Consider the following 25490-nt stretch of genomic DNA (forward strand, 5'->3'; position numbering starts at 1 on the left):
TGCAGGTTAGGAGGGCGGTGCTGAGTTGAGGGAACCGACTGAGACAAGGTGGGGGGAGGGGAAATGAGGAAACTGGAGAAATCTGAATTCATACCTTGTGGTTGGAGGGTTCCCAGGCGGAAGATGAGGCGCTCCTCCTCCAGCCGTCGTGTTGTTATGTTCTGCCGGTGGAGGAGTCCAAGGACCTGCATGTCCTCGGTGGACTGGGAGGGAGAGTTAAAGTGTTGAGCCACGGGGTGATTGGGTTGGTTGGTTCGGGCGGCCCGGAGGTGTTCTCTGAAGCGTTCCGCAAGTAAGCGGCCTGTTTCACCAATATAGAGGAGGCCACATCGGGTGCAGCGGATGCAATAGATGATGTGTGTGGAGGTACAGGTGAACTTGTGGCGGATATGGAAGGATCCCTTGGGGCCTTGGAGGGAAGTGAGTGTGGAGGTGTGGGCGCAAGTTTTACATTTCCTGCGGTTGCAGGGGAAGGTGCCGGGGGTGGAGGTTGGGTTGGTGGGGGGTGTGGATCTGATGAGGGAGTCACGAAGGGAGTGGTCCTTGCGGAACGCTGATAGGGGAGGGGAGGGAAATATATCCTTGGTGGTGGGGTCCGTTTGGAGGTGGCGGAAATGGCGGCAGATGATACGTTGTATGCAGAGGTTGGTGGGGTGGTAGGTGAGAACCAGTGGGGTTCTGTCTTGGTGGCGGTTGGAGGAGCGGGGCTCAAGGGCGGAGGAGCGGGAAGTGGAGGAGATGCGGTGGAGGGCATCGTCGATCACGTCTGGGGGGAATCTGCGGTCCTTGAAGAAGGAGGCCATCTGGGCTGTGCGGTGTTGGAATTGGTCCTCCTGGGAGCAGATGCGGCGGAGACGAAGGAATTGGGAATATGGGATGGCATTTTTACAGGGGGCAGGGTGGGAGGAGGTGTAGTCCAGGTAGCTGTGGGAGTCAGTCGGTTTATAATAGATGTCTGTGTTGAGTCGGTCGCCCGAGATAGAAATGGAGAGGTCTAGGAAGGGGAGGGAGGAGTCTGAGATGGTCCAGGTGAATTTCAGGTCGGGATGGAAGGTGTTAGTAAAGTTGATGAACTGTTCAACCTCCTCGTGGGAGCACGAGGCAGCGCCGATACAGTCATCGATGTAGCGGAGGAAAAGGTGGGGGATGGTGCCAGTTTAGTTGCGGAAGATGGACTGTTCCACATATCCTACGAAGAGGCAGGCATAGCTGGGGCCCATGCGGGTGCCCATGGCAACTCCTTTAGTTTGGAGGAAGTGGGAGGATTGAAAAGAGAAGTTATTCAGGGTGAGGACCAGTTCAGTCAGTCGAAGGAGGGTGTCAGTGGAAGGGTACTGGTTGGTGCGGCGGGAAAGGAAGAAGCGGAGGGCTTTGAGTCCTTCGTGATGGGGGATGGAGGTGTACAGGGACTGGATGTCCATAGTGAAAATAAGGCGTTGGGGACCGGGGAAGCGAAAATCCTGGAGGAGGTGGAGGGCGTGGGTGGTGCCCCGAACGTAGGTGGGGAGTTCTTGGACTAAAGGGGACAGGACCGTGTCCCCCACCCCACTCCGGCCTATCACCCTCACCTTGACCTCCTTCCACCTATCCCACCTCCATCGTCCCTCCTCCCTACCCTTTATCTTAGCCTGCTTGGCTCTCTCTCTCTCTTATTCCTGATGAAGGGCTTATGCTCGAAACGTCGAATTCTCTATTCCTGAGATGCTGCCTGGCCTGCTGTGCTTTGACCAGCAACACATTTGCAGCTGAAATCAGTCTATGCCAGCAATGTGACCAGACTCATCATAAATTGTCAGATGATTCCTTTTTTGCCCCTGAAATTCAGAGTTTACTGAAGACTTTCATTTCGTTTAGCTTGAAACTGCTGAGTTGAAAAATTGGTTACCAATTTGCAATGAAGACACCTCACACTATCAATACAGACCAATTTTACCCCTAGATCTCCCAATCCTTTTGTGTAAAAGCTTTGGTAGCTGTGAGAATAGCAATATAAAATCAGCATAATTCATTTTAAAGACTTGCAAATGCATCATCTCAGAGTTTACTGTCTCTGTTTTGAAATTCATACACAGGCTGTGTGACTGTTATGATCCCAGTTGATTGTAGGACAAGTCAGATCCCAGATTGACAATTATATATTTAATTTTTGTAGTTGACTACAGTGATGGCTAGTCACTGAAACATTTTCATTTGAGGTTGTAGATTTTTTTTAAACAACAGGACATAATTTTATTACACAAAAGAAAGGAAATCAGAGCTATATTATATTTGTAAAGATCTTAACACAAATATCAAGATAAGGTTTCAACCCATTTGCCAACACCATTCAATTCAGTGACTCATCCCAGAAAAATCTCACTCCGATCTCTGTTTTTAAAACTTAACTGAAGTTTTCATGAAATTTTGAGACAATTTACCCCACATTCTGCTGCCATGAACCTTTCACAATTCTGATGGCCTAACCTTTCTCAGTTCTAACAACTTGAAGATTTCTAATCTTCCATGAACTAGAAAACACTTCAGAAGGTTCCCCTGAACTGAACTGAACTGAAAAACTCCTGCCAAGAGAAACTTCCCATTTTAAACTAAGTTCATGTTTCCTTCTGAATCTAAGTCAACACAAGACGAATGGCTTTGTTCTGTTTACTCTGCCTGTCATAATTCAAGTGTACAAACATCTCCATTTACACTACAGACATCTGCTAAGCACTGACTGCAGTCAAGGTTTGGAACTGATGCAATTACGTCACTGACCCATAATGATTTTCTGACATTTTAAAAGAGGTCACAGAACTAACTCATATTCATCTGCATCTCTTTCAAAATCCAAATGCAAAATTATTATGCATGTTTCATCGCACTGAATTTGTAGGTCATTAAACCCTTTCAAATTGAGTTACAGTCCAGAAACTTTTCCAAATTATTACTATGCTCCTGTGGTTCCAAACTTTATGGACAACACCCATAACCCAGCTTTACTTTGCCCTTATTTTGAATGTAGTCAGATCAACATAATAAACTTACGGATTTGCTTGCACACTGAAGAACACATTTTTGTAGTGGTGAAAGGTGTAAGCAAACGTCCACCTGCTCTGCAATGAAGCAGTTAGTATAAAATGGAAGTTTTAAACTATAGGTAATAGTGTAACTGGCACTGCTGCAAATACAAAACTGAAACTCTACTAAAGGACAATGCCTGGAATAACAAGCTGGATCTTTTTGGAGCACAGCCAGCTTTTTGCACCCTTCGTCTTTAACTTCTGCATCATAATTTACTGGAGGAATGAGCTGATTAATGATATGGAAGCAAACAAAGCAACCACGTGTTGTGAACTAATTAAATAACTGCATTCAAAGATACATTCCCTCCCCCCCCCAGTGATATTTTAATTTAATCTTCAGTTTTCTTTCGTTACAAATGCTCTAAACAGGGTGGTGCAGTGGTAGTGTCCTTACCTTTGGACCAGAAGAAACAGGTTCTGCTTTTACTTTCAATTTAGTTTTGTGATTTTAGCAAGAATATTCAAATGCATATATAGGAGAATCTGCCAGGATGTGGCTGTGTTTTATAGTATGCAGATAGTTATAGTCATAGAGACGTAAATAAAACTCTAACTAGAAAATGTATAAAGTTAAAAATCACACCGCCAGGTTATAGTCCAACAGGTTTAACTGGAAGCACTAGCTTTCGGACCGCTGCTCTATCATCAGATGGTTGTCTGATGCTCCAAAAGCTAGTGCTTCCAGTTAAACCTGTTGGACTGTAACCTGGTGTAGTGTGATTTTTAACTTTGTACACCCCAGTCCAACACCGGCATCTCCAAATCATAGAAAGTGAATGCCTAGAATTTGTCTAAAACTTTAACGTGCAGTGAATTACCAAGGACAAAACGGGGTATTTGGGAATTCAGTGAAGAGTGGGACCATCTGTCTGTTTCCTTCACCAACAAGACTGAAGGGTTGAGAAAAACTGGGGAAGTCACTGATAAGGAATTTCAGGCAATTAAACTGGGTACGAAAGAGAAAGGAGGAGTCAAGGAAAAAATTAAGATTAACATTATACCATCACACCAACAATTCGGTCAATTATTGGTCAGTAATTCTGGTGATACTAATTGTGCAAAGTAAACAATGTTGTAACATAAATTGATCAACAACCTCTGGAATTATGGAATCCCTACAGTGTGGAAACAGGCCCTTTGGCCCAATAAATCAACACCAAACCTCCAAAGTGCATCCCACCCAGACCAGTACCCTACCCTATTACTCTACATTTTCCCCTGACTAATTCATCCAACCCACACATCCATTTAGGCAATTTAGCACGGTCAATTCACCGAACCTGCACATGCTTGGATTGTGGGAGGAAACCCACGCAGACATGGGGAGAATGTGCAAACTCCACACAGACAGCCGCCCAAGGCTGATATCGAACCCAGGTCCCTAGCACTGCGAGCAGCAATGCTAACCACTGAGCCACCATGCTACCCCACTGAATACAAGTGATGCTATCTGTGAAACATTATCAGCTAATCATGCTGCTGTCTCTCAGACTGGCATGATGATGGGCTGTCCTAACCTTCATGGTTGAGGAATCAGAGTGAGATTTTGAAGGTCTACTACACAGACTGTTTTAGATTACTTACAGTTTAGAAACAGGCCCTTCGGCCCAACAAGTCCACACTGACCTTCCGAAGAGCAACCCCCCAGACCCATTCCCCTACATTTATCCCTTCATCTAACACTATGGGCAATTTAGCATGGCCAATTCACCTGACCCGCACATCTTTGGACTGTGGGAGGAAACCTGAGCACCAAGAGGAAACCCATGCAGACACGAGGAGAATGTGCAAACTCCACACAGACAGTTGAATGAGGCGGGAATTGAACCCAGGTCTCTGGCACTGTGAGGCAGCAGTGCTAACCACTGTGCCAGGAGAAAGTGAGGACTGCAGATGCTGGAGATCAGAGCTGAAAATGTGTTGCTGGAAAAGCGCAGCAGGTCAGGCAGCATCCAAGGCGCAGGAGAGTCGACGTTTCAGGCATGAGAAGGGCTCATGCCCGAAACGTTGACTCTCCTAACCACTGTGCCACCCAGTTTTCTTTTATATCTGAAAGGCAACTTATAACAATGGACTATTCATATCTTGGACCTTAACATTTTGCAAACTCACCAAGTACATGATTAATTTAATGATCATTTAGAAATCTGTATTTTCTATGAAATACATTTCTATGAAATACATTTCAGCAGATAGATTATTCATGCTAATAATATTCAGATATTTATTAGTGAAGCAGAAGTGTAAAAAAAACTATTAGATGTATAAATTGCTAATGTATAACTGGGTATACTGTATATTATTTCCAGTTAGCTTTGCTATAATTGTCAAGTCAGAACAAGAATGAAAAATATCATTTTTTGCTCTATACTGTGGAGTTCAGGGAAACAAACAGCACTTAATTGAATCTGGATTGCTACTCCAGGTGAGATGTACATCTAAGATTCAACAAATCATCACTGTGGGATATAGGTAAAGTAGTGTTACTTTTGCAATTATAATTACTTATGCAAGGCAAATGAACTCACACCAGTGTGTAATTGTTTCAACTAAGAGCTGAGTCAACAAGAATGCAAATACATAATTGTTTTTGTATTAGCTAAAATTGTATGCAAGAATGAAACGTGACTGCAAAACAATGGTAGATGTTACAGACAAATAGATAAGGGGCTGTGAGGATGTAGGTTAAACCAGATATACTTGCACAAGCGTAGTTATAAGCATCTGTTTCCCACTTTTACAGGAACAAACCCCAATTAAAAGGTCATAAGGATCAGTATGGTTGGGGAAAGCACAGATGGAGGGAGTGGATAATGGTGAAGAAAGGATATATCTAACAATGGGCCACAGCGGGATGAGGCCAGAAGTGAGCATTTTGTCACAGACAAAGCCGGATAAGGCAAGAGATAAACAGGAGTAATGGGTGCCGGTCTTAGAGAAGGGGAAGATGTAAACGGGGAGGAGCAATGGGATAAAAAAAAGGAACTAAATTACATAAATATCGTGTATTCGTTGAATTCAGTGTGTGTGTGTGTGTGTGTGTGTGTGTGTGTGTGTGTGTGTGTGTGTCCCTGCCTTGTAGACAGTGGACATCGCACCCTCTTGCAAGAGTAAAATAAATGACACTACTAATTCAGATCTTGTCTCGGACTGAAATTATTGAAGTGAGTGAGCTTTGTTTCGCACAATCACCATCGTGAAATGCAGAGTACATGACCTCTGGCACCAAGCGAGATTCAAGGAAACTACTTGAAGCTATTATACCAAGACAAATCTGTGCCACGGGCTTGACTGCACATAAATGGATTAAAATATCCATTTAAAAATAAAAAACACAAAATTTGATGTGCTATGGTCTGCCTACCTAACTAGAAAGAAATCAATGAAGGTACACATTAAGCATGGAAATATAGCATTTTGGCATGGATTTAGTGACACCACCCAGTATTGTTAATTACGGCACAGTGGCTCACTGGTTAGCACTGCTGCCTCACAGCACCAGGGATCCAAGTTCAATTAAGACATCATGTGCTCGTTCTTCTGTACACTGCCTAAAACAGACTTTCATACTTCACTAGTCAAAGTGTGGTGCTGGAAAAGCACAGCCGGTCAAGCAGCATCCAAGGAGCAGGAGAGTCGACGTTTTGAGCATAAGCCCTTCAGCAGGAATTCTCCTGCTCCTTGGATGCTGCATGACCGGCTGTGCTTTTCCAGCACCACACTCTGATCTCCAGTGTCTGCAGTCCTCACTTTCTCCTCGTTTCATACTTCACTAGTTAACACACACTATGGTTAACCACAGACCACTTCATTTAGGTTGACACTGATGCAAAAAGCGCTAAGTTCCTCTGTTTACAGCTGATGAACAGTGTTTTAACAATTTGAAACGTAACATGAACAAACGATAAAAATTAAATTACATTAAAAACATTTAACAGCCCTTGTCTACAGCTACATCCTAAAAAGGAGTACAGCACTAGTTTCTATCCAAGAGATTCAATAATAGACATTTACACTGACTACTTATGTTAGGATTTCAAAACTGTTCAGCCTATTTACAAATAGAAATTCCAGATTTGAGTGAACTGTACTGAAAAAGGGCAAGATAAAAGTACTGAATTTCTTCAAAAAAGAAGTGCGCAGCACAAAAAAATGCCAAAATCGTATTTCCAAATAATGTACGTACCTCTTTAACTTTCATTTCTTCATTAGCCTTCTTAAGGTCATTGTGTTCTTGAAACAAATTATTATAGGCCTCTTGGATCTGTGCGAGTTTTCTTCTGTTTAGATAGCAGTAAAATAAGGAATTACTAAATGAATTATGGTTTTATTTAAATATTTATATTAAATATTTTGTTTGCATAAATATTAAAAAGTAATAAATTCAAAAAATAACTTATTTTAACATTAATGCCCATCTGTTGTTCTTCTCCATCCAGGTCCTCTAATTTCCCAGTATTCTCACCAGCTGGACAGAAAACAAACTTCAAACCAGAATTTCAGTTCATCATGCAGACTGATATCCCATTGTGGTAGTGAGACGCTATGTATTGGTCAGACTTTTTAACAAAGTGGTTTGTGTGTGGAATGAAGGAAGTAGTGGATGTAGGTACAGTTACAATGTTTAAAAGAAATTTAGGTAAGTATATGAATAGGAAATGTTTGGACAGATATGGGCCAAGCGCAGGCAGGAGGGACTAGTTTGACATTTGGTTAGCATAGACTGATTAGACCGAAAGGTCTGATTCTGTGCCGTATTACTTTATGATTTTAAAGCCAATTCACATGGATGTCAAAGATTGTGTGGTAATATGTATAATGAGATCAATTCGACACAAATTAGTCATTCATCTCATTCTTATTACACCTTTGTGGGACATGACTGGAACAAAATGCTTACCAGACAGACAGGAGGTTGGAAAAACACAGCAAGCTAGGCAGCATCAAGAGGTGGAGAAGTCGACAGAAAGAAGCGACACATTAACTTCTCCATCTCCTGATGCTGCCTGGCTTGCTGTGTTCTTCCAGCCTCCTGCCGGTCCATTTTGGATTCCAGCATCTACAGTTAGTTTGTCTCTAACAAAATGTCTGCTGCCTTATTCTGCAATATACTTTGTGCAATTTATTGCAATTAAGCACTTTATAATATGTTGAGGTGAAACAGCACTATACAAATTCAGGTAATGTTGGAGTGCCATGACCTTTTCAAATTTGGCACATGACAAACATGAAAAGAAAACTTACTTTTCCTCTGCTAGTTTTAGTTTTTCATCTGCTATTTTCATCTGATCAATTTGATGCTCTGATTGTAAGCTTTCCACTTGCAGCTTCAACTTTTCATTGGAAAATATAAGCTGCCTTTTCTCCTCCGTTGTCACTTGGTTGTTTGCTAGCTGTTGTTCCAAATCAAGACATCTGAAAGGGAAGAAGTGGTTAGAATTTTGTTGCACCCATTAACAATGATAAAAGTTAATAACAACTGAAGGAAACAATTCTTAGGGCTACCAGTGGTTAAAATCTTCATTTTAGATTAAATTTAGTTTTGGACCAATGTTTTGCATTCCTCAAACCAGTTTGACATTGATTGGTATTTTGTTCCATCAAAATGTTTTGATGATATCATAAGCATATGCATAATTTTTTTCGATGTTTTTGTTGGGATAAACCATCCAATTACTTTCTACAGATAATAATACCCATTCAGGAGGATGTTTATGGCGTGGAACCATACAAGAGAGGAAAGAGAACAATAGGTTTAAAAAGCTTGCATTTTGTCCTAGAGTTTGTGATTTTTACATCCTATTTGTTCCTCATCAATTCACAAGCATATTAATATTTAACTACGTATTTTAAATATCCATTCCCACACTGAAGTAGCATCAGGCAATATTTTGCTCATAGTTTATAAATAATGATTGAGAACTTGTTCTTGCATCAGAAAATTACTGAGAACTTTTAATAACAAGCCACAGAATTAAATGACAATGTCTTAAAGGACTGTACTCGGGCTGATTTACCCACTAAGGATTCCATGAATATTCTATACTGAACATAGTGAGTGAAGGATATAGAGTTTGTTTTATGCCACTGAAGTTCAAATATCCTTTTTGATAGAATAAAACCAAAAAAGAAGCTTCTGATGATTCACATGTGTAAAATGTTAAATATTGACGTGAGTGTCACTGCATATGCAGCATTTTCTAGCCATGAGGTGACCTGCTCCCTGGCATTCTACAGATGTTGTGGTACAAATACACACTACAAATTGAAGATGGTTACTGTGTGAGTGAGGGTTAATCCCATACCATAAATTGCCAATCCTTATGAGAACAGTACAAAGTAAGTATTGAGCATATAATGCTGGAAAAGTCAGGCAGCACTTGAGGAGCGGGAGAATCGACATTTCGGGCAAAAGCCTTTCATCAGGAAAACCCTAATGGGTGAAGGCCTAGAAATCCAACAGAGATTAAACAGGGCACTAATGAGGCCTTATGAGTTTTATTTCATTCATTGAGTTTGGAAACTGAAGATTGGCCAATGTAGTGCATTGCGTATAAAGAGAAGGAACTAATCTAGGTCGTTATAGGACAATCAACACTTTTAGCAGGGAAATTAACACAGCATCAAACTAAAATGAGTATCTATCAGCACAGATTTTAAACCATATGTATAGTATTCCAAAATTATGAACTTGAGGAAGTTGCAGACAGATAACGAAAATTATTTTGATTTTGTGGAAGTGAATTCAAAGCCTTTGCCAAGTCCCCACAGAAGGTTTCTGAAGATCATGTACAGAATTAAAGAGAAGGAAGCAACCCATCTTAAAACATGGCTTGATTATATGGCACCGGTAAAGAAGAGACCATTTCTAGTAATTGAGAAGCTTAAGGCAAGGGCCATGGATATAAGATTACACTCAAGAGATTTGAAACAGACACAGATAAAGTTATTTAGGGAGAGCCGTAAGGCTGACAGATTTATTTCAAAGAGACTCTGGACAGGGAACACCAGTAGCTTCTGTTATGGCTTTTGTCAAAAATCCACGCAGACTTGTCATACTTTATGATCAATTGTTAATGAAGTTAGTGGCAACTTCCTCTCCTTTCCTTTGGGAAAGGGTTTCTCCACTTTTATTGAATATTGGAGGTTATTAAATCGTTAGAGAATTAATGTTTCAATGATACCCAAGTATACTTTTACAAGACAAAGCAACTGAAGTTCTGTTCAAATGTTGTTGGGGTGGTCTGCAGCAGGCACTCCATTCAACTTTGAGAATATTCACAATACCTCAAGTATTAAAAATAATTTCTCAAGCTTCAACTTACTTATCCATTTTTCAACTATATTTCTTACCTCTCATTAAGAGATTTCTTCATTCGTTCAGCTTCATCCAGCTTTTTCTGGGATCCCTGCAAGTCTTTTACTAATGACATCACTTGCAATTTCAATGCTTCAACTTCATTCGAAGACTGTGGATGTATACAAATAGCACTGTTAACCTGACTAGTAACTTTATACAATAATGGAACGGAATAAGGCTGCAGATATCAAACATATTATATCCTAAGTAGCTAAATCTATAACCATTATGATGTAGTCTGTAATGCTGCTAAGCCAACCCATTACCAATTATAGTTTAGATGACCAAAGCTGTTGCTGAATCCTCTACATTGTCAAACAATAACTGCTTAATTTCACTGTTGTGAAAACATTAATTCACATTACTTTTTAAATATCCCACGAAAATATCCCACAATACATGGAAGACAACTGGATAGTGAAAATGATACAATTAGGAGGGACTAAACAATTAACACTTTCCAAAGCTTTACTCAGTGTCCTACATAGCTTTCACTAATGTCAATGTGACTAGATTCCAAAAGCAAAATCTGGTTTTTTTTGTTTGAAGAAGGGATAGGTTTAAAACTAACCGTTCACACAATGTTGCAGTGATTGTGATAAATCTATGGAGTTGATGATGGATAAAATCAGAAGCATTATAAACTTTGAGGAGGACGATGTAGAAATTCAAAGGACATAAACAAGTTGGTGGAAGGAGTAGATAGGTGGCAGACAAAATTCAATGCGAAGAAATGAGCCAATGCATTTTGACAGGCAAATATAGCTACAATACTGAAAGAAATGCCAAAGCAACATGGTTTAGCTGTACACATGCAGAGATCACTGAAGGATGAAGAAGAGGGCTGTTAATAAAACATGCAGTATCCCAGGCTCTATTAATAGCAGTGTAGAACACATAAGTAAGGTGCTTATGCTGAACTTATGCAAGACACTTGTCAGACCTCAGGTGAAGTAGTGTGTACAGTCTGGATGCGATTCAATAGATTCGATGTGAACTTACTAAAAAGCATGTCGAATGGATTTACAAAAAATGATTCCAGGGATTTGAAACTTCAATTAGAGGGGTTAGGAATATTCCTCTTAGAGAGAAGGCTATTAAAAGGGGATTGCATAGAAGTTTTCAAAATCATGAGAGGTGTTTAAGGAGAAGGGTGAAACTGTTTCTGCTTGTAAAAGGATGAAGAATGAGAGGGCAAAGACTAAAGTGATTTGCAAATGCAGCAAACATGATGCAAGAAAAAGCGTTTTCACACAACAAGTGATTTGAGTCTTAGATGCACGACCTGGATGTGTGGTGGAGGAAGTGATGATTGAGGCATTCAAGAAGATTTCAATGGTTATTTGAATGCAGACAATGTGCAAGGTAATAGGAAACGGGAGCACTGCACTAAGTCATGAAATTCACTGGAAAGCCAGTACAGACACAATGGGTCAAATGGCTTCCCTGTGCACCATAACAATTCTGTGATTAGATCTGATTTAAATTAGATTGCTTAAGACTTCCTACAGAAACATTATTTTGGGGACAAAAGTTGGGATCACGAAACGCACCAATGGAGCTATGTATTTGCAAGCGCTTCTTTGCCTCAAGTATGGGTCTGTATTGACTAATGAAAAAGACTTGTTTTGATGAATCAATAGCTCCATTCTCATTTCAGGAGTACCTCAGCCTTTTCACTGAGCATTTTATGATGCTAAAACAAACAAATAAACCCCTTTATTGCAAGCATGGAATCCATTTTAGTTTTGTAAACTTCAGCAACAAATCACTTACTTGGTTGTTTGGATTATTCAAACCTTCTACTGGAGCAGCTGCTGTTTCAGTATTCTGTTGTTCTACACTGACATCCATCACCACTGTTTCAGGTGCCAATTCCTGTTTGGTACCAGACAAAAGCTCCTCTCTTGCATTTTTCTCAGCCTGTCTTGCAAGCTCAGCTGCTTCACACGCATGCTCGAGCTCTGAAACCCTGAGAAACATCGTCAAATTCTGTTACTGCTTACCGTGAAGAAGAAAGAAAACTAATTTCAAAAGATGAAAGTACGTTAACAATATTTTTATTTTATTAAGTACAAGGCCAATTGTAATTAATGTAAGATTTATTTACAAAAATGTTGACTTAACTATTCAATGCGCTTTCTTCAGTTTTTCATAGAATTTCAATTGCATTTATCATATGACTAATAATAATTGGCAACACCTTTTCTTCAATTGTGTCACAGGTTACAAAGCTTCACCTTTTCTACAATTATGATATCAGTTAAGTTGATAGGTTGTCAACAAATTAATTCAAAAACAACATTAAAATTTGGAACAAGAATTGACAAAATTGAGAGGTGTTTGCACATCCTCAAACTCCTTTACCTTTGCTTTGAAGATTGAAGCTCATGTTCAAGCTTTTCCAGATTCAGAGTCTTGTCCCTCAGCATATGGAGGAGTTGGCTGACTGTTAACTCTTCTGACAGCAGGCGTTTTCCAGTACTATCATCCGTGTTTGACCTGCTTTTCAATTATTGTATTTAAAAGTAAAATTGATACGTTAATTATTTCAAACGACTGCCTATGGTAAAATAACACAGAAGACTAAATAAAAATAGGGTGGCATGGTGGCTCAGTGGTTAGTTCTGCTGCCTCATAGCATCAGGGATCCGGGTTCAAGTGTGCACATTCATCCCGTGCCTGCGTCAATTTCTTTACGGTGCTCCAGTTTCCTCCCACAGTCCAAAGATGTGCAGCTCAGGTGAATTGGCCATGCTCAATTGCCCATTGCATTAGGTCCATTAATTGGAGTAAATTTAGGGGAATGGGTTGTGGGTGGGTTACTCTTTGGAGGGTCAGTGTGGAAGTGTTGGGCCAAATGGTGTGTTTTCACACTGTATGGATTCTAATCTAATCTAAAAACAAGGAACTACAGATGCTGGAAGTCTGAAACACAGGGAAAGAAAAACTGGAGAAACTGAGCAGGCTCTGGCAGCACTCATGGAAAGAATGCAGTGTTAATGTTTTGGGTTTAACCTGATTGCAACATCGAAGACATCATTGGTGCCACCTCCCCCCATTCTTCAAAATTGCTGAAATTTATCAATTTCGCTGTACTGTGCTCTCCTTTTTCCATTTCAGAGGATAGGCTGGCCATTAATTTCCACTACAAACCCAATGACTCCCAGAGTTTCCTGCTCAACCGATCCTATACTCTGCTTCCTACAAGGACTCCATCCCATTCTTTCAGTTTCTCTGTCTCCGTTGCATTTGTTCAAATGATACCATCTTCCACACTGGGTCCTCAGCAATGTCCATCTTTGTCCGCGACAGAAGATTTCCCACCACCATGATTGATAAAACCGTCAGCTAAGTTCATCTCCCACACTTTGACCCTTATGCCTTTTCCTCCCTCCCATAACAATAGGCCCCCAAGGCCCTCACATTCCACCGCACCAGCATTCACATCCAAAGCATCATAAGTTACCATTTCTACCACTACCAGATACAAATTCCTCTTCCCTTCTTTGTCAGTCTTTCACAGGGACCATTCCCTCCATGACACCCTGGTCCATTCCTTCTCCATTCCTGACACCAGCCACATCATCTTATCTTGAAATCCATGTCTGCTTACTTTCTTACTCCTCACTATTTGAGGCCCTAGACACACCTTCCAGGTGAAGCAGCTATTTACCTGCACTAGTTCAATCGATTGACTGTATTTGCGGCTCTCAATATGATCTCCTCTACACTGGGGGGACGAAATGCAGAAAGGTCAACCACTTTGTGGAACATCTATGTTCTACCCAGTTTCCAGTTACCTGCCATATCAACATACCACCTTGTTTCCTGGCCAACACCTGTCTCAGGCTCGCTGCACTGCTCCAATAAAGCACAATGCAAACTGGATGAATAGCATCATATCTTCCACTTGCCTTCAGGGCTCAATATCGAGTTCAATAATTTTAGGGGCAAGCACCTTGTCCCATATCCTTTACCCACTCCTACACCCCAGTCCTTGTGATCATATGGGCTGCTTTCACCAGAGCTAACCCATCATCACCCACTAACGGTTCTCCTCCTCATTAACAGTTTTTCTTTCTCCTCTGTTCTTACTTTTGGGCTCCACCTAAATCTATCATTTGCTCTCCCGCCATCTCCAACTTCAGCATATATACCAACCTAGCTACAATCAGTTCTGAAGAAGAGTCAGTGGAAACAAAACCTTGACTGCTTTCTCTTCACAGGTGCTGTTAGACCTGCTGGAGTTTCTCCAACTATTTTTGTTTCTGTTATTGAAATACTACTTCATTTTGAAAATTACACTTTAATGAATAAAACAATGATTAATTTTATTGATGGATATTTTCAAGGAAGATGAGCTTCAATTAAGTATAACTCCTGAAAACATAAAACTTTTTGTCACATTTGTCACAAGCCGTGCAGAATTACAAAATATCAAATTATTCAATCACGACTAACAATTTTCCACAGCTGGCATTTTCAAGAAGCCAAAAAATTAAAGTTTGATCAGTAATAGTGTAATAATCCATTTACACCTATATTTAACACACAAAAACACCTGCTATTACCGCTTCAGCTTTCACTCTTCCATGTATGTTATTCTTTTTTCTAATTCCTGCAGTACACCCAATGAAAATGGTACATTAGCCTCAAGAATGGCAATTACCCTACAGTAAAGTTATTTATGTACTTTTAAAGCAGAAACAATAAAAATCCACTGGCTAAATTATATGTGTCTCCGGTTTGAGCAGGGCATCTTAAAATATTTGTTACGGCTAAATGTTGTGGGCCCAAAGAATCTTTGCGATTCCATAGTTTGGTCAAAGTGAAAAGCTACAACTTACAAAGGTGATCACTTACATTGACATTAAAGATAGAGGCATTGGGTCATAAAATACTGAAGCAGACCCTTCCGTCCAACTCATCCGCGCCAACTAGACACCACAATCTGACCTAATCCCATTTGCAAGCATTTGGTCCATATGCCTCTAAACATTTCCTTTTCATACATCCATCTAGATGTCTTTTAAGTGTTGTAACTGTACATTGCTCCACCACTTCCTCTGGTAGATCATTTCATAAGTACACCACCCTTTGTGTAAAAGGTTATGTCTCAGATCCTTTTTAAATCTTTTCCCTCTCACCTTAAACTTATGCCAAGTAGGTGGCTGGTCTAATTTTCTTGAACTGGTTCAGCAGACATTTGAATAAGTTGAAGAGTTGGTTTAGCTGCATAGGGTCTGTTTCCACGCTGTACATCTCTATGACTCTATAACTCGCTTCATTACTGAGCAATGATTCTCTCATTTTTCAGTTAGGTGGAAACAGATCTCCAAATTCTGTGCCACATTTTGATTTTTAAATTATTCTTTCATTTATTCTATAGCCTTATGATTCTTCTTCCAACAATTAGCAAGCATTATACTTCTGAAAACCATATTCTCTCAGAGACTGATCATGGCAATAACATTAAATTGGTGTATTTTACTCATATACGGTAACAATTTGGATTTGATACTAGCAGTACATGTTGAGCAACGAAGCTTTAGTGTATTATTTCAAAGGATACTCTATGCACAATACTATTTGGAATCATGGAACTTTACTTATGGAAGTAATCAAATCTTAATTTGAAATAAGATGAGTTGCAATTAAAAGTTTAAATAGCACACAAACTTAAATCAAATTTTAAATATATAATCAATTAAATAACTTACTTGTAGACTGCTTGGCTGTCTGCATTCTTGCATTGCAATTCCTTTGCTGCTTTTACTTCACCATCATCAGCAGCCTCCTAGATAATTAAGAAACATTATTGCCTTTGAATTTAATTGAATAATTACCACAGAAGTGTGTAAAGTTAAACACATTTTTAAAATGTATATAAATGCTCGCAGAAATACCATGCTCTAAATTTGGTACATTTTAACAGGCTAACAAAAATAACCGAAAGTTCCAGAAAAATTTCAACTTATTAAAATTTTACTAACTTTCAATAAATGCTAAATTTCATCCCTAATTTTAATCCTTTGCAATGTTCTATGTCCTAGCCAATATTTCAATCCGTGTTCTTAAGCCTTGACCACCAGTGCTCTCAGGTTAGAAGTCTTGACTTGAGTAGTAGGTTGGTAAAAACAATGACTGCAGATGCTGGAAACCAGATTCTGGATCAGTGGTGCTGGAAGAGCACAGCAGTTCAGGCAGCATCCAATGAGCAGCGAAATCGACGTTTCAGGCAAAAAGCCCTTCATCAGGAATAAAGGCAATGAGCTGGAAGCATGGAGAGATATGCTAGAGGGGGGTGGGGTGGGGAGAGAGTAGCATAGAGTACAATGGGTGAGTGGGGGAGGAGAGGAAGGTGATAGGTCAGGGAGGAGAGGGTGGAGTGGAAAAGAAGATAGGCAGGTTGGACCAGTCCGAACAAGTCATGGGGACAGTGCTGAGCTGGAAGTTTGAAACTAGGATGAGGTGGGGGAAGGGGAAATGAGGAAGCTGTTGAAGTCCACATTGATGCCCTGGGGTTGAAGAGTTCCGAGGTGGAAGATGAGGCGTTCTTCCTCCAGGCGCCTGGTGGTGAGGGAGCAGCGGTGAAGGAGGCCCAGGACCTCCATGTCTTTGGCAGAGTGGGAGGGGGGAGTTGAAATGTTGGGCCATAGGGCGGTGTGGTTGATTGGTGCGGGTATCTCGGAGATGTTCCCTAAAGCGCTCTGCTAGGAGGCGCCCAGTCTCCCTAATGTAGAGGAGACCGCATCGGGAGCAACGGATACAATTAATGATATTAGTGGATGTGCAGGTAAAACTTTGATGGATGTAGAAGGCTCCTTTAGGGCCTTGGATAGAGGTGAGGGAGGAGGTATGGGCCCAGGTTTTACAGTTCCTGCGGTGGCAGGGGAAAGTGCCCAGATGGGAGGGTGGCTCGTAGGGGGGCGTGGACCTGACCAGATAGTCACGGAGGGACTTTGTGGAAGGCAGAAAGGGGTGGGGAGGGAAATATATCCCTGGTGGTGGGGTCTTTTTGAAGGTGGCGGAAATGTCGGTGGATGATTTGGTTTATGCGAAGGTTGGTAGGGTGGAAGGTGAGCACCAGCGACGTTCTGTCCTTGTTACGGTTGGAGGGATGTGGTCTGAGGGTGGAGGTGCGGGATGTGGACGAGATGCGTTGGAGGGCATCTTTAACCACATGGGAAGGGAAATTGCGGTCTCTAAAGGAGGCCATCTGGTGTGTTCAATGGTAGAACTGGTCCTCCTGGGAGCAGATACGATGGAGGCGGAGGAATTCGGAATACGGGATGGCATTTTTGCAAGAGATAGGGTGGGAAGAGGTGTAACCCAGGTAGCTGTGGGAGTCGGTGGGTTTGTAAAAAATGTCAGTGTCAAGTCAGTCATCATTAATGGAGATGGAGAGGTCCAGGAAGGGGAGGGAGGTGTCAGAGATGGTCCAGGTAAATTTAAGGTCAAAGTGGAATGTGTTGGTGAAGTTGATGAATTGCTCAACCTCCTCGCGGGAGCACGAGGTGGCGCCAATGCAGTCATCAATGTAGCGGAGGAAGAGGTGGGGAGTGGTGCCAGTGTAAGTACGGAAGATCAACTGTTCTACGTAGCCAACAAAGAGACAGGCATAGCTGGGGCCCATACGTGTGCCCATGGCTACCCCTTTGGTCTGGAGGAAGTGGGAGGATTCAAAGGAGAAATTGTTAAGGGTGAGGACCAGTTCGGCCAAACGAATGAGAGTGTTGGTGGAAGGGTACTGTTGAGGGCGTCTGGAGAGGGAAAAACAGAGGGCTTGGAGGCCCTGGTCATGGCAGATGGAGGTGTAGAGGGATTGGATATCCACGGTGAAGATGAGGCGTTGTGGGCCGGGGAAACGAAAGTCTTGGAGGAGGTGGAGGGCGTGGGTGGTGTCTTGAACGTATGTTGGGAGTTCCTGGACTAGGGGGAATAGGACAGTGTCGAGGTAGGTAGAGATGAGTTCAGTGGGGCAGGAGCATGCTGAGACAATGGGTCGGCCAGGGTGGTCTGGCTTGTGGATCTTGGGAAGGAGGTAGAACCGGGCAGTGCGGGGTTCCTGGACTATGAAGTTGGAAGCTGTGGGTGGGAGATCTCCTGAGTTGATGAGGTTCTATATGGTCTGGGAGACGATGGTTTGGTGATGGGGAGTGGGGTCTTGGTCTAGGCGGCAGTAGGATTTGCTCTACCACTGATCTCACACTGTTTCTCCCACTCCCGCTGCTTGCCTTGCATCCAGATCGTTAGTGCTTGCTGCTTTCAAGAAGCAGTGTGTCACACTATAAAATCACAGCAGTTCGAATGTATTTTGCAACTTCACAATACAATTCCTTCCACCTCATGGGTGTACCTGAATTTAGTCTATAGCACAGGCTTGGTTCATAAGTTAGATAGGATCCTGTGCAAACCAGTAATTTATAATTTACCTGCCGTTTTATTATAACGCATGTTTTGTCAATGTGAATTCGCTTTAGTGCAGTTGTCAAATTGGTGGATGCTATTTCTATAGCACAAACGTTTAAAACGTGTGTCGGCTGTAACACGATTACAGCGCCTACATTAAGCGCTGTTCCAAATGCAATTTTCTATAACGCAGTGTTTCACAAGAACGCAACCATCACATTATAGAAAAACTCACTGCATCTTGTTTTAAAGAATTGCATAAACGTTGAAATGCATATTTGTACACTGTTACAATAACCAATTTCTGCAACTCATATGCAATGGAATTCCATTTTTTAAATTTAGTTTTCTCACATACCATTCGAATTTCAACAAATGAATCATCAGACGCTGGGGCACCCAATTTCAGCAGAAGCTCTGAATTCATGGCAACCAAATCAGCTTTTTCTGTCTGCAGCCTACTAACAAGTGCTTTCAGTTGCTGCATATCTTGTTCCATCACATTAAAGATTGCACCTTTGGGAACTCCCTGTCAAAAAATAAAAAGTACAGTTTTAAAAAATACTTGTCAACACATGAAAGAATGGAATGAGAGGAGCAAAATTGTGCCTATAAAGTCTATTACTTCTGACAAATCAAGTATAGCTTGTGCAGTCACGGTTTTATTTGCAATATTTAAAAGAGGCAAATGATTTAAATTATAATTGTGAAGCTTTCATCTTTACGGAGTAACCAAGCAAGTATTTCAAATATCAATACTTAGTCTTGTAAACGTTGGAATAACACTCAGGAGTCTATCTTTAATGCTTATTTACAACACCAGAATGTTGCTTGATTTTAAACATTTGAATGTGGAACAAAACTCCTAGACAACAAAAAATTCAGTAGTTACTACCAATATTATCTAATTCCAGATAAAATGCATCATGATTTGTGTGATTCTATACTTTCTTTTCACCATATGTGCACATTTTTCCATTTCTCAGTTTAATTTCTTTTATCAACACCATGGTCCAGTGTGGGCATTCACAGATTGCAAATATATATCCAGAAATTAGAACCTGGATTAGAGGTTTTTAAAGGAAACTTAGCTTTGCAATACAACTGCTTTTCAGCATTTTAAAAAGCTGAATCACACTTCTTCTTCTTTTCCCTTTAAGGTGGACAAATTAAAATGTTTAAAGCCTCCATATCTGCAATGAAATAAGTGTACAGACAAAGTCGAAAACCTTCAGTTCTTCCTTTGGATACCTGAGTAGTATCAGCATTCAATTCCTGTATTTTGCTCTTCAAGATTTCATTCTCTGCAGTAAGGTCTGTTAATCGAGTTTTGGCCTCTTCAAACTTGTTCTGAATATAGTCCCTTTCTTCCCTCTGTTTTTCCCTCCAAGTTGCAAGTTCTTCATAACGTTCCTTCATTGCATGATTTGTTTGCTTGATTGCTTCTGAATGGCAAAAATCACCCACATTTTATTTCAAGTCAATCAATGAAATACGGAACTGTAAGGCAAGTCATGTCTAATCTAATAGGATATTTTTACAATGCAGTGCAAGACCATGGATATTTGTTATAGACAGACTCAACAATGACTTTAAACTGGTTTACTAAATATAGATAATGCAATTCATCAAATTACTGCACTAAAAATTAGAAAAAAACACAACTATAATAGAGGTGGAGGTTCAAACCATTCTTTGTAATTTTTATCTAACTCAAGCAAAGCTTTTTTGAACAATTCTCTTTGCAATTTGTCAAACCAAAACTGTTGCTCAACAGGGAACTGAAAGAGTTGTGTTTGGAGGGATTTCTAATGCTATTTGGATGACAGCCTCAAGCAAAAAATCACCAGCATCTTGGGGGTTATAGATTAATTAATTTAGGGTGTAGGTTTGCCCGCTGAGCTGTAGGTTTGATATCCAGATGTTTGATATCGAGATGGTATCTAGATACCATCTATTAAACCTTCAGAAAACAAACAGGAAGTGACATCACCACAGACTCCAACAACCTCATCCAGGACAAACATATAAATAGAAAGCAGGAGACAACAGCTTCGCCTCACTTGGAGGTCGCCACTGATGGTGTTACCGAGCCAGGTAATGAAACGTCTGGATATCAAACCTACAGCTCAGCGAGCAAACCTACACCCTAAACCTCAACCTAAGCTACAAACCTTCAAAAACCTTGCAAATTAATGTGCTACCCATCTTAAATTCTCCATACTAATCGCAGCTTAGGCTTTTCTACAATAATGCAAAAGGATAACCCAAGAAGAGAACGTAGCCAAAACACACACACTGCAGAGTAGGCTGAGTGCTTCACTCAGGAACGGACTGCACATGCACTGTTGAGAACAGTGCTAATGTAAATACCCATTTCTTTTGTACATAAAATGCATTGGTAATATGTTTTGCATGAAATGAATTCATATTATAAATAATAACTTAGCTAGGGTTTGTAATTACTAATTTATTTGAAATAGGGTCACTGTTCTTGATCAACTTGTATTTCAGGTATGTAAAACAAAATAGCTTTGAATTAATATCTCTTCAAATAGACATGAAGAATTAGTTATGTAGATCTGTAGACTGTGCTTTTAAAAAAACATCCTAAACTCCAAAAGTGATAGTTCTCCTTTTTAAAAATATCTTTTTTTGTACTTAATTATCCTGAAAATATCTGAAGAAGCATTGCCATTTAAATTACAACAAAAATGTAAAAGGTACAAAATTAGTTAGTGTCAGTGTTGTGGTTGTAAAAGTAGGAAGTACCAGATATGACTGTGTGGAACTTTCTCTGAAACAATATCTTCCAGGGTCATGCAAATATTATTTTGTTCCAACAAGCAAGTTTCTGACTAATAATTAACCTTTGCAGTTCTAAGTAACGAAGTGACTGTTACACCTATTCTCAAAGCCCAGCAATAAAGGGAAGTTTCACAAAATGAAGAATTCAATTTCATTAAACATTCTACAACTTCATAAGTCATAATCATTGAATGTTTTCAAGACAATAATGCAAAGTTTGCAATAATAGAAATGCCTATAGTTGATATAATTTATGTTCCAATTTTAGTGCAATAACTCAACTTGTATCACCCAGATAAAGTACTAAACTTCTAATACAGGGGATCCCTGATTTATGAATGCCCGACTTACAAATATTTGTACTCACAAACATGATCCCATACAGGGATGTCATTCTGAAGACCCAAAAACTGAGCATTTCCTGTACTTATGAATAGCTGCTTTATATCATCCTACATTGTGTTCCGACTCGAGTACAAATTGACTTGGAAATAGATTCAGGTTCAGAACCCATTTGCAACAGGAACTGCTTGCACCTATATTAATTTATAAGCATGCGATACAAAAATATGGAACAGGCTGCAACTATATTCAAGATATAAATTCCTGAGGTAGATCTAGGAGTCACTGTGGCCTTTGAAATGTTCAATTTTACATCATTTTTCTGCATGATTAAAAATTGCATGGTTCCACACAGGACTGAAGACTGACGGATACAGATGGTTTTGATTTAGCAAATAATTAGTAGACCAAGGTATTTAATTAAATCAAAAAAAGGTAGAAGTTTCATGCCCGAACGATGGTGAATTTGGAACCAAATTTAAGTGTGTTATCTTAACAAATCCTCTATGAAACTGCTTTCTAAACATCTAAAATAAAAATAAGATATTGGGTCAACTCAGCAAATCTGGTAGCATTGGTGGAGGAAGAAACAGAGTTACTGTTTTGAATGCTATACGACTCTTGTTTGGAACCAATAAACATGTAAATGGTCATGTGCTTCAAAGTTACAGATGTAGATAGAAACATATATCATCAAACACAGTACAGGAAACAAATAGTCATGTTTTGAGACCAGGGCTAAGTAAAACGTGGAAAAATATGATTCTGCATATAAATTTGTGCATAATCAACTAAAGGAGTTTAAAAACATAAGATCAATAATGTACATAATATTTTGAAAATGCAGCCTAGGTAACAAGTAATCATCTCTGGCCAATTATGTAGGTTAATTATTTTTGTTACTTTTCCCTCACCATCAATTCAACTTCTTAGAAAATTAAAATCATATTTCTTCATTCTGTCATTTAAAATCCCCAGTGACTCATCATTGCCCGTGGTTATTGGTAGCTCTGTCTAACTGCTTGGAAGATTACCAACAGTGCAAGACATTTTAATATTTTAGCAGGTCCGGCAGCATCTGTAGAGAGAGACAGTTAACATCAAGTCTGATATGATTCTTCTAAAGAAGAGTCATATTGAACTCAAAGCATTAACTCTGCTTCTTTCACTACATATGCTGCAAAACCTGAGCTTCTCCAGCATTTTCAGTTTTTAATTTCAGATTTACAACATCTGGAATATTTTATTTTTATTTCATTGGGTATCTGTTCAGTTTCACACGGCTAAAAGGTATTTCAAACACTTTGGTAAATATAACTTCTAAGGAATTTATATCCAGAATTAAAAGTAACTAATTTACAGACTAAAAATTAAAAGGAAGTTGTCTTTTATGAGAATAAAACCTTGCACACATATATGGTGCCTAATTATGTCAAGAGTTAATTATGTTAAGCAAATTATGTTAGGAGTTACTTGGGTCTGGAGTCAGGCCAGGTTAGGATGGTACATATTCTTCTCTAAAAGGATATTAGTGAACTAAAGGGGTTTTCGTAAAAATCAACAATAATTTCATGATCACCATGAAGGAGTCAAGCTTGTCAACGCTACGTGTACATTCTCCAAAGACAATATATCCTTCTGAAGGTAGGTTATCCAGATCCCCTCATAGCGCTTCATATGGGCTCTAACCCGGGTTTAGTATATCTGCAGGAAAATTTCTGCATCCTTGCACTCTTGACATTTCATTTGCTTTGTTGATTATTTTCTGCACTAGTTTGTGACATATTAAAGATCTCTTCATTTGAACCCAATGTCTTTTTGGACATCCAGGGTATTTAACTTCAAATGATCTAGAAAATACATTATTTCCACAATAATAGCTGTGGAGAGTTAAGTGATAAAATATTACTAAGTGATGTAAATATACACCTAAGCTTTATAATTTAATTAATCACCAACATCAGAATCCAAACAACATTGTGAATGGATTATACAGCAGATTACATTTTTGGCTTTACTTAAGTCTAAGACAGGAACCAAACCTTTTAACTCATTGTTCTCCTTAATCAGTTCATCCATTTGTTGTAGGGTATCTTCTGGTGTGAAGGATCCCAGTATTTGTGGTCCATTGAGACTCACGTTAGGACTCCCATTCACAGTATGTAATCCTTGATTCAAATTCTGTGTCATCTGTCCAGGGGCAGAATTATTTACCTGGTTAGAACACATCATCGTTTCTTCTAATTATGAAAAAAGCAAACACGTAAAAATGTACATGCTGTGTAATACCTATTACCCCTGTTTTAGCATGTGTACTATTTTACTGATCATTTAGTAATAAAGATTCACATTTGAAAGCGCTTTTCACAAACTAAGGATCATATTTTTAAGGTAACAGGAGAAAAATTTCAAAGGGACCTCAGAGGCAACTTTTTCCACAGAGGATGGTTTGTATGTGGAATGAACTGCCAAAGCAAGTGGTAGATGCGGGTACAGATACAACATTCAAGACATTTGGATAGGTACGTGAAAAGCAAAATTTTGGAGGGACATGGGCCAATTGCAGATAAATGGGACTAGTTTAATTTGAGAAACTTGGTTGGAATGGACGAGTTGGACCGAAGTGTATGTTTTTATATAAGTCCTGCACTTGTTTGTATTACCAAAATGCAATATCAAAATGCAGTTAATGGAGAATTTCAGACCAGCATCTACAAGAAAGCAACGCACACAGACCAGATACTTAACTACAGAAGCAATCATCCCAACACCCACAGAGCTGCATCGCGACATTATTTAAATGGGCCACAACACACTGCAGCACCCAGGAACTATTAGCAGCAGCAGAAAAATATCTAATAAAAGCAAATTACTGTGGATGCTGGAATCTGAAACCAAAAAAAGAGAAATTACTGGAAAATATCAGCAAGTCTGGCAGCATCTGTAAGGAGAGAAAAGAGCTGACGTTTCGAGTCTAACTGACCCTTTGTCAAAGCTCTTTAGAAAAATATCTATACAGCTTATTCAAGAAAATGGGTACCCAATAAATACTGTCCACCGATTCCAAAATAACAAACACAAACAAGCAGATGTGTCCAGAAACTTCAGCCTCATTACCATACCTCACAGTCATCTCTGAAATGACTAACAGACTACTCCAAATCCTTGGCATCATGATAGCCCATAAACAAAACAGCACACTTAAACAGCAGCTGATGAACTGAAAGAACCCTATACAAACAACCAGCAAAACGAATGTCATTAACTAAATACCATGCAAGGACTGTAACAAACACTACATCGGACAGACCAGGCAAAAAGCTAGCCACCAGGATACACAAACACCAACTAGTCACCAAAAGACATGACGCACCATCATATCCTTACATACAGACGAAGAAGGACACCACTTTGACTGGGACAACACATCTAACCTAGGGCATGCGAAACAGAGACACACATAGGAATTCCCACAGGCGTGGCATTCAAACCGGAACTCCATC

The 25490-nt window shown here is 39.9% G+C and overlaps 1 protein-coding gene across 2 annotated transcripts in view; it reads right to left on the minus strand.

Annotated features, from left to right (window-relative positions):
- The window catches only part of optn (optineurin), a 45590-nt gene that overhangs the window by 16305 nt on the left and 3795 nt on the right, over positions 1-25490 (minus strand). Inside the window, exons 2-10 of one of the 2 annotated variants that reach the window (XM_060842622.1) lie at positions 24030-24177; positions 20089-20282; positions 19196-19366; positions 16146-16222; positions 12790-12924; positions 12199-12394; positions 10416-10531; positions 8307-8477; positions 7249-7342 (exon numbers count right to left, since the gene is read on the minus strand). In XM_060842622.1, the coding sequence (XP_060698605.1) occupies positions 7249-7342; positions 8307-8477; positions 10416-10531; positions 12199-12394; positions 12790-12924; positions 16146-16222; positions 19196-19366; positions 20089-20282; positions 24030-24177 (1302 nt within the window). Of the gene's footprint in view, positions 1-7248; positions 7343-8306; positions 8478-10415; positions 10532-12198; positions 12395-12789; positions 12928-16145; positions 16223-19195; positions 19367-20088; positions 20283-24029; positions 24178-25490 lie in introns of both variants that reach the window. The other variant, XM_060842620.1, reaches the window with a different exon arrangement.

Source organism: Hemiscyllium ocellatum, chromosome 23, assembly GCF_020745735.1.
Source record: "Hemiscyllium ocellatum isolate sHemOce1 chromosome 23, sHemOce1.pat.X.cur, whole genome shotgun sequence".
Taxonomy (NCBI): domain Eukaryota; kingdom Metazoa; phylum Chordata; class Chondrichthyes; order Orectolobiformes; family Hemiscylliidae; genus Hemiscyllium; species Hemiscyllium ocellatum.